Source organism: Physcomitrium patens, chromosome 11, assembly GCF_059467195.1.
Source record: "Physcomitrium patens ecotype Gransden chromosome 11, ASM5946719v1, whole genome shotgun sequence".
Taxonomy (NCBI): Eukaryota; Viridiplantae; Streptophyta; class Bryopsida; order Funariales; family Funariaceae; genus Physcomitrium; species Physcomitrium patens.
This window is the reverse complement of record NC_143420.1, coordinates 13856670-13867286: the sequence shown is the minus strand read 5'-3', so window position 1 is coordinate 13867286 and position 10617 is coordinate 13856670. Positions and strand designations below refer to the sequence as shown.

The 10617-nt window shown below is 35.4% G+C and overlaps 2 protein-coding genes across 2 annotated transcripts; one reads left to right on the top strand and one right to left on the bottom strand.

Annotated features, from left to right (window-relative positions):
* Positions 1 to 446: 446 nt before the first annotated feature.
* LOC112288661 (hsp70-Hsp90 organizing protein) lies at positions 447 to 4650 on the bottom strand. The gene is made up of 9 exons (XM_024533099.3): positions 4572 to 4650; positions 2783 to 3785; positions 2304 to 2592; positions 2099 to 2184; positions 1806 to 1976; positions 1450 to 1502; positions 1239 to 1305; positions 1079 to 1138; positions 447 to 870 (listed from the first exon to the last, which is right to left on the bottom strand). Exons 2-9 carry the CDS (start codon positions 3737 to 3739, stop codon positions 757 to 759), a joined length of 1797 nt encoding a protein of 598 aa, XP_024388867.1. The 5' UTR covers positions 3740 to 3785; positions 4572 to 4650; the 3' UTR covers positions 447 to 756.
* Positions 4651 to 4790: 140 nt separating this feature from the next.
* Positions 4791 to 9136, top strand: LOC112289102 (uncharacterized). The gene is made up of 3 exons (XM_090253995.1): positions 4791 to 4811; positions 8134 to 8265; positions 8655 to 9136. The coding sequence occupies exons 1-3, from the start codon at positions 4791 to 4793 to the stop codon at positions 8847 to 8849; spliced, it is 348 nt and encodes a 115-aa protein (XP_090110121.1). The 3' UTR covers positions 8850 to 9136.
* Positions 9137 to 10617: the final 1481 nt, after the last annotated feature.

Sequence of the window (10617 nt, the reverse complement as noted above, 5' to 3'; positions counted from 1 at the left end):
CATTTTCCAAATAAAAAGGTGCCAAACCAGCCATAAAACATGATTGTTTCGATAAATGGTTCAGGCCACGGAACAAATATTACTCCATTGTGGGAATGGTAATGGTATTTCGGAGCATACGGATGTGAATGTCCGGGGGCTACTTTTCACTAAGAAGTCTCTTCCATTACTTTGCCCGCTCACATGTGAAGATCCAATTGTAAATCTACAGTACTACGGCGTACACGCTTGGAGTTGCGAGAAATAACACTCAATGAGGCATAGAAATGCATTGAAAATGAAATGAGCTGAAAACTGTGGGGTTGAATGTTAAGAACCCGTCCATCTTCCATCATGAACCGGAGATTTTTTCACTTTCACGTGGAGGTCAAATTAAGTGCTAGCAGCTACCAATATGACTATCGTGGCACTCCGCCTACTGACTTCTTAACGCCAACGACATTAAATACCATGAACAAAAAGTTTAGATTGATCATAGTACCCACGAAAGCTGAAAAATTGGGTAGAACTAGAACATTCTCTGACACCGACGTTCACAATTCACATTCACTCAATGTCGGCAGACTTCAAATGAAGTTTTTGAGACCAATTTGAGCAAGCAGTCCTTCAATCTGGGATCGATGTTCACTGCTACGAAAACCCAGCCGATCTTACAAGATGGATAAATCAGCATATCCATATTTAACATCTAAAACTACTAAACCAGAGATAACTTGTCTGTTCTATGTAGTTGTACCTACGTAAGATAAGGTCCAACTATCGCACTTGCACAATACCAGCATTGACCAATTTTTGGATTTTACCCATCACCATAGGATTCTTCATGTGCTCTTGCGCAGCCTTTGGGTTCTCCTGGAAATCTGTAAGTACCTGCGCACCGATGGAAATATGTAACACAGTATTAATACTACAAGCCTTGTGAAACATTCAGAGAGAAAAGCTTGTCTCGGAATCCCAAATTAGACAACCAGCAAGACCATACAAACCAAAGGGCACAACAAACAGTCGTTACTTGGACTTGTGTGCAGACTATGCACTAGAACCCCACTTATCATGTAAAAGTTAATGTCCAACACACCTGTCTCATGACGGGATCTGATAAGATGCCTTGAATTTCAGGGTCTTGCATGGACCTCGCCTGTGCTCAAGAAACAACTCCGTGAGTACACTGTCACGTCTGAATTGCATCGTTAATGGAAAAAGCATTCAGAGATTTCTGTGCATTCCACATTACTGACCTGCTTCTCTTTAAGATCATCAGCGCTGATGTCACCCCTGTTCATTTTGTTGATTTGGTCCATACATCTGCACATGGATACATGTTCTTTAGTACCATGTTATGGCAACTGCCAAGCGTGCAATAGCTAATTTTCGTTATAATCAAGGACACTCGTAATTATATCCCACACGAAATGATACAAAAACAGAAATGTGACTACGATCGTATACCTCCGAACGCCATCCATCAACTCCTGGTTGCCTTCATTATGCTTCAATCCAAGCTGACGTATTCAACCAATAACCAGTGAGAATGTAGCAAAGAACATAAACGAAAAAAAAAAAAAAAAAAAAAAAAAAAAAAAAAAAAAAAAAAAAAAAAAACGAACCAGAGTCACGGAGTCCGCCTCTTGAGGACATATTCACGTGACAATCAGTGGAGAGACGAACTGAATCTCCAGCACAGTATTCAAACACGTGCTGAAATACATGTGCTACTTTGAGTCGGAAATTGAGTCTAGAAACAAAACAACGCACCCGCCTCCGTTGTCAAGTGCAAGCTGTGTCAATTAGCTTAGAAATATTACCTGGTAAGTTTCCAAAGCCTTGTCGTATTCCTTCATGAAGAATTGAATAGCACCCTTCCTCGAGTATCCCTTCACAAACGTGTCGTCCAATTCTATGCACTTGTTTGCATCTTTCAAACCTTCCGGTAAAGCTCCCAGCTTTGTGTAGCATGCTGCTCTATTACTGTACGCCTGCCAAATGCAGTAAGGTAACCAGCTTACCCATGAGAAAATGTAAATATACATGCAAGGAAGAATCCACATAAAAAAATCGCAAGAATCCACAGTGCTTCTTATCAATGTCAAGAGCTCACCTTTGCATCTGATGGATTTCTCTTGATAGCCTCTGTATAGTGTTTTACAGCCTCTGGATACTGGTCCTTCTTAAAGTATTCATTCCCTAAATCAAGAAACATTCAACCCATCAGATGCCGAACTCCCTGAATCAATACAATCATTCGGAAACCAATGCATTGTTGATAATGGAATAAACTCCTGAAAATTTTCTAAATCACTTACCTTTCTCTCTCTCTTGCTCAGCTATTGCAGGGTCATAGTATTCTCGCTGCTCTAACTCCTTCTTAACACGCTCTGCCTCGTTCAGCTTCTTCAGAGTATCTGGGTTTCGGTGCTCAGTCAAAGCTTTGTTGAAAACTTCAATAGCAGCCTCATAGTCTTTGCTAGTCTTGGCCATCTTCACCAAGGTTGTACCCTTTCTTGTCAACGCTTTCGCGATCAGCTTGTAGTCGGCGTGCAATGACCTTCCTGTTTCGACGGCCAATTCACAGTCGGCGATGCACTCTTCGTACTGCACATAATCAAGGGTTAACACGGTGTACTGATAGTCGTAATTACGGAAGGAATCCTCGAATAACCAATGAAGCACACTCCACAAGAGCCAAAATTATAGTACAATTCAAGTCTGAAGGGAGGCTCTGGATCTCAATCCCTGTCTATCGCCTGTCCCTAGGAAACACGTCGAGACTTAACGCACGTACCTTGCCCATCTCTAAGTATACTGCAGCCCGATTTGTGATGAAGGAAATGTCTTCCCCATACAATTCAAGAGCTTTGGTGTAGTGCTGCACAGCAGCTTCGAAGTTCTTTTTCTTGTACTCCGCATTCCCAGCTTCTTTCTCCTGCAGGGCCTGGGCCTTCCGGTTTTTCAACTCCTTCTCATCGTCGTTTACGTCCACTGGTTCCGGTTCTGGCTCTGGCACTTTTTCGGAGGAAGCAGCAGGGGCAGGCTGAGTTGATGGTACACTCCGTGGCCGCTCCTCCGTGCGAATCTCTGGTGGGGACGTTGCCTCTTCGGAATGCCCGTCATCACCTTCGAATTCCGCCCCGGGCTGTGCAGTCTGAATATTAACACCCAGCAGAACACCAATCACCTGCATCATACGAGGATCATTGATGTAGCGAGATACGTTGCTGGGATTCTTCTGTGCATCGTTGATCATCGCCACGAAGTCGGGCTGCTGCAAGTAGGGTCGAGTCCGAGGATCGCCTTGCAGCTTCACCCACACATCGGGCCCGAACATGTTCCCGAAAGGAGACCCACCTCCCATCGGTGAATCACCTGCAGGAGGTGCCCAAGACCGTGGCTTGGCTGCCTCTGCATCGGCCAACCCAGACTTCAAACCGTCGTTGTTTGGGTCGGTCTGCAGACCTTTCTTGTACGCTGCAATGGCTTCGTCATAATCCCTGAGACCCACGTAAGCAGCACCCAACCTGCTGTAACCTTTGGGCCACTCAGGTTTCAACTCGACAGTCTTCTTGGCATCCCGAAGGGCGTCCTGGTACTTATGTAAAGAAGCATACGCAGCTGAGCGATTAGAGTACAGGACATGATTGCTTGGGGCCAGAGCTATTGCGTCCCCAAAATGCTTTATAGCTTCATCGAACTTCCCAGCCGAGAATGCAGCATTGCCTTTGGCCTTAGCCTCGTCTGCCATGATTGAATTTCCTTATGATCGCCCTGTATCTGTGACTGTGTCCCAACTACACAAACAGCAGGAATCCACACTTAAATGCAAGGCCAGAGGATATCATCGGCTTCGAATATCCTAGAATCTGTATGACCTAAAAATAAAACCTGAAAGAGAGAAGGTTTCATTACTAGAGTAAAACTCAATAGGCATGACCCACGCAAAATCCTACACACCCATCAAGTACCAAATTCATCAGCTAAACTCGTGGAACTGCAACTCGTCGACCTAAGCCGTCAGGCGAAATTTGGGTGCAGGCCATCTGAGTTAAGACCACACCAAAGTACGACTGACTACACCTGCACATCAAACGCGTCAATTCTCCCTACATCCCGGCAGAATCTAGAAGGCAATAAATCGTCCTAGCAACTGAAGCCAATCCTACAAGAACACAGCTAACCCAGCCGTTGATCACAGACTTAAACCATTTTCCAATCGACCTCTGCTCACCACGACACTGAGAATCTCCCTCGGCACACAATGCGACTCCAACACCTCTCCACACCCCCTCTCCACACCCCACAGAGACAACATGATTGACTCACCAAGCCAAACAGTCCACACTCTCAAAAGTTCTCACAACACAAATTCTCACCCAAGGCACCGACACAAACACCATTACGAAGCGCAGATACGACACAAGAGAAAAGAGAACAATAAATAAATAAATAAACACGACTCTTCAGGGTCGAAACCTAAAAAGCTCGTTGACAGCTCAAATGGTGTGCGGACAAAGCCAAGCTGGTGACCCAACAACCGTCCGAAATGCAGCAACAAAGGTCAGAGACGCGCGACCCACCCGGATACGTGCAAAAATGTTGTGAGCGCCGACGAGAAATGACACACGATCGATGCCGAACAACGTCAGTTGGCGAGTCCCTGAAAGAGTATTGTGAAGTCGGAGGCGACGAGCAGTTCAAATGCTGAATGCCCCCCCCCCCCCCCAGGACGACGACGCTCTTCGAAGGAAGCTCCTAGAACCCTACTCCTGGCTCCCTCTCGTTCCCACCCGTTCGCCATGGTTCCCGCTGCTCTTGGGGTGCGTGCGCATGGAGCTAGCTCTAAGGGAACACACAACCTCATAATTCTTCAATAATTTGATCACCACGTCCACTTGCCTACAGTGAATACCACTGTCTTTAAAGCGTTTATTACTTCTATTGATTTCAAATTTTAATTTTTTTTTCCTACTTATAAATCTTAAATGTTGACACAATCTTCATATTGGAATTTTCTAATTTATTGGTTCCAACTATATAACATCAATTGTCTTTGTTATTCTTTTGTTGATCTTGCATCATCTACGTTCTTGCATAATATCATGAATTTTACATATGACTTATATTATTATCAAAATTATTTATTTAATTATTTTTAATTTAAATATTTTTGACATTGTAATAATTTTTAGAAATTAATAAGATTGTATAAATATTAAAATTTTAAAATAAAAATATGTTTGAATAAAATCTTTAAATCGTGTTTTAGATTTTTATTAAATAATATAACTAATCTCTTAATTTAAATGCATATTTAGTATTTAATATTAGAAATTCAACAGTATAAAATTATATTTGGATTTTTTTATTTCTATTTTAAATCTATTGCCACTTTTATTTTGCAATCTGTTTCTTATTATAAACATTTTATAATTGGTCAAATTTTTAAAAATCGACTTGGTTCTTATCTAAGAATAAAAGATATATTATATAATATAATTTTTGCAATCTAAAATTTATCTTTTAAACTTTTGGGGTCATATAATAGAATAATACAAATTTTAGAATATTTTATAATATTCATGAAGTTTATAAAAATTAATACCCAGCCAAATAATGACTTGACATGAGTCAAATTATTGAAATTTAAAGATATTTAACAAAACTTAGTGATTTAAAAACTTACCTTCTTGTGGTGTAAAATTTAAATCATTATTTTTTAGCATAATTTTACTTAAATAACTTGAATATTATAAACTTATTATCTTATCTTAAAATATATATATAATAAAATAATAATAATAATAATAATAATATATAATAGATTTAAGAACAGCTTTTTTAAATAGTTAATAAGATCTTATTAGATGTAGTATTTGGCCACAACCATAATTTGGATTGTGCCAGCAAATGTGGAGTTAGTTTTATATTACTTATATCTTTTAAAAACTTATATCTTTTAAAAACTTATTATTAAGAATATATGATTATCATATAAAATTAATTAAAATTTAATTTAATCTAAATATTTGACATAATTGATATGTATACACACAACAACAATCAACTCTTCAAATATATATATATATATATATATATATATATATATTAAAAACAACTTATAGATAGTCTTTGCAAAATTCATGCATAGGTGCTAGAAAATAATTAGAATATAAATGAGGATTTTAGGACAAGTTATTTGGTTAGAATTTATAAAAATTACAGATAAAAAATACACTCTTCATAAGTTCTGTGTATGTCTATATATATATATATATATATATATAATACCTATAATTTTTAATTTGGATAATTTAAATTTTAAAAAGATCTACAAATATCAAGGGCACTTTTGTCTTTAATAATCCATCACCTTTAATAATGATTAAATATTTTAACAATACAATCATATTATTTTAAAAAGTAAATAAAACAGTATTAATTCCTTGATATACATTTTTGTTTAATTTTATATCACATTTTATTTTTTTATTATTTAAAAAATAATAAAAAGAATCTCATTAGATGCAAATTAAAATATCATTAGCATTGGCTTACAACATAAGTAGTTATAATGCTTTTATGTATACTTGTTTAGTATTTTAACATATAAATGAAGTTGTAATTATAAACTACTATAAATAATTAAGTTAATAAGGACCTACACATATATTAAACAAGATCTCTAATTAAATTCAATACTGCATTTATGTAATTGCTTACATTGGATCTTTAACTAAAGTTTTATAAAATATTACATATGTAAAAACAATTCATAATTTTTTTGACTTTAATGCTTCTAAAGGTGCACTTACTTTGTGTGTAAAAATAATGTTTTAAGTTGTTTTTTCATGAATATTATGCATATAAATTATCTCCTATAATTATTCTAACTACACACAATCTTATAAATAGATTCTTTGGTAAATATCCAACTTCATACAATTTAAACTTAATATCTTATAACCAAATTATATATATATAATATAATATATATATATATATATATATATATATATATAATTTATTTGTTTGCATTGGAAAATTCCATCATTTTTCATCATTTTTTTGTAGTTAACTAATATATTATAAAATGATTGATTTTGCACTTTTAAAGTTTTCATGCATGCACATTTTTTAATATAAAAAACTTCAAATACCAAATGTTTCAAGAATAAAAATGTTAGATGATTATTTATCCAAAAGTAAGTTGAATTATTTTTTAACCTTTACATAGACCTACAACCTCTGTGTATCCATAGTATCAATAATCTTCCTTCTTTCTATGAAAAAATCCCTTATTTACAGACAAAATTATTATTTTAAATTGGTAATCAAATAGATATTTTGATCAGTTTCTTAAAGTTTCATTTAATTTTAATTTCATTAATTTCAAAATTATATAATTTTAATAGAAGTAAAATGGGTTTTAATTGTTTACCTACAATATGTTTTTGTTTCTTCAAAATAAATTCTTTACTTTCTAGAGTGTTTTCTTCTACTTTATATATATATATATATATATATATACACATATAATTCGTAAAATTTTTTTGTTAATGTAAAAAAATAATTTAACATCATTTCTATCTTTGAATTCAACCAAGTTTTATTTAAATAAGTAGAAATCATTTTATTTGTTTGTTTTCTACTATAAAAACATGACAATTCCTGCATAGAGTAGATAAACTTGAAATTAGTATACATCTTCAATGAACTACATTTTTACCAAATCAATCAATTTTTTTGAAAGTAAAAAGATGTAAAAAATGAAATTTCTAACCAATTTTTTGACAAAAAAAACCATCCCATCCAAAATCAAACTAATTATAAAATTTTCACTCATTTGCCATAAAATATTTTTATTTATTTATTTTAATAGTAGATTATGAATAAATAAGAAAATATACCAAAGCATAGGTTAGACACCTATATAAAAGTACTAGTACAATCTTATGTTCATCAAATATCAAGCTGAAGAGAGTTTTAGGATTGCAACCATAAAAACAAAGCATAACACAACCCTAAAAACGATCACCCATCCGTCCGTCCTTCAGTCCGTCCATTCGTTCGTCTATCCGTTCGTTTGTCCGTTTGTCCATTCGTCCGTCCTCGTCAACATGGGGATGTCGATGTCGGTAGATCTGGTATCTGTTTGTGAATGATCACAGCGCCACCATCGCCGCGCGCTCGAATGTTGCAGTCAGTCTGCGCGGAATCAAGCGCTCACCGATCTGGCATCGACACTCCGACCGTTATCTGCGAGCGAGCGAGGTGAGCGTGGACGCTTGCGGTTTAAGCTGTTGATCTCGCGTGGATTGAGAGGCTGGCTGGTTCATCAGCGCATGCAACGGCGGCCTGAAGTTGGTTTCATCAGCTGAGGGTAGTCGGGAATGCTTGAGCTGGAGTGTTGAAGCGGGACGTGGCAGGATTCTCCGCCGAGGACCTGCGCCTGAATTCCTCTGCTTTTGCTACACAAATATTTTTCTCTTTACGTGTATTACGGTTGGAAGGAAACCTTTGGGTCCTGTTTGAGTTGCGGAGGGCTATGGTTTACTGCTTTAGTTAAGAGTTGAACTTAATGGAATTTTTAGGTTGAAGTAGAGATTGTGGGTTACACAGTGTGGTGAGGATCGAGTGGGTTATTTTATGGGTTTCTTCAGATTTTGAAGGTGTGGAGCGATGGCAGCGGCTTTGAAAGAGATGAGTTGGGCAGTTTCGAGAGTCTCCTCCACTGTAGCTCTATCGGTAGCCGGTGCTCTACACACGATGATATTCAAATGCGCACCTCGACTGCTCTTCTCGAGCTCGTCCCTACCGCCATGTCCACCAAGCTTCTGAATTTCGATCCACTCTAGTTTAATACTGTGAGAATGGCGTCCGATTTCACCAATCTAAGATGACACTCGCTCTCTCACTCTTGTCATTTTTTGTTTCGTTTTTGTTTAGTTTTTATTTTTTTTGATAATTTGGGGTTTCAAACGCCGATTATATGAGTAATTGTTTGACAGGGTTACAGAATGATTAGCTTCTTGTCAATTCTACATGTACAATTGTTTCGTTGTCTTAAGCGTTGAGGCAGTATTGATTACTATTTAGGATTGTGTTTTGCATGAAATGTGACTAGCAAGTATACAACCTCAATGCAGCTGAAGTATTTCTACATAATGGAACTTTTTATCATTATTTGTGGCTCTTTTTTATTTTATTTTTTATTTTTTATTTTTAAAGGTAGTTACAGTCAGACTATGTTGTAATGTAGTAACAAATCCTTGCAGATTTTTCCAACTGCCGTGCCTTCACTTCACACTGATGTTTGTATATTTACAAGGACTTGATATAGGAAGGTCAAGGATATGGAGCACAATGTATTGAAATCGTCTGTTATCTGTGAAGATGGCACTCTAATCGAAGCAGTTGTTGTGGTTGATGCCACTAGCCATTCAGAGCGTCTAGTGAAGTATGACAAGCCTTTCATTTCTGGTTATCGAATTGCTTCTAAAATTGTTGTTTAGGTATGGAAAATAATGTATACTTGGTGTTAATACCAAATATTGTCATTTTGGCTTCAAGGGTGTCTTTGTCAAGCAATCCTCCCATTCTACAATGATATTTGTATTATAGTTATTGCTATTTTTGACATATGTGAGTTAAATATATTATATAGTTCAGGTTTTGGATATTTAAAGGTCATCATTAAATTAGATGGAAGATCTCTTGTCAAAGATTTATTTATTTATTTATTTATTGTGTGTTTTCAATTAGAAATTGTAAAGCAAATTTTGTGTTTAAAATTTATTTTTAATCAGTTAGAAATTTTGTATTATATATATATATATATATATATATATATATTAATCTACCATTTATTAAATCAACCTACCTAACATAACCATCATTAGAATAATGGTCTTCATTTCAACTTTTCTTGTTTCTAATCTCTGCTTCCATTACCTCCTTCATTTTAATTTCCAACTCTCATCTTAACCCCTTGTATTTTGAACCCCCATTACTATTACCAACTCCTATTCCAATCTCCCATCCTTATATAAATAATAAGTATAAAAATATTTTTATATACATTTCAAAACTACTACAACTTAAGCTACAAATTCTATCAATTACCTAAGATTAGCTAACTTGTAGCTTCAATAAATATTAAAAATTGTAACTTGATCTATACATTAGAAGTTATATCAAGGACAATCACACACAAGAAAACAAAGGATCGAGAAATCTAGCATAGAAATCCATTCCATCAATTCTTCATCCTTTGAATGATATAGATGTAAAAAGAAAAGTTTGGCCAATACTTATTTTGTTCTAGTTTACTCAAAGTTCTTTTCTTTGCTATTAGTTTCTTGGATTGTATACAACAATTAATGCAAAAATTGAAGCTAAAAAAACAAGATGACTATACTAAATTTAAAATAAAATAAAAATAAATAAAAATAAATAAATCAAACTCCATGAAAGAGACCATCTCTAGATGTATAGGTGAATTTTAAATTTCTTTTGAGGAGGCACAAAATATGTTCATGGCTTGCAAATAAAGAAACAAAAAAAATTATGTATAAAAAAAATTATTTTCAAAGAATAAAATACCTTACATTAACTATAAGTTTT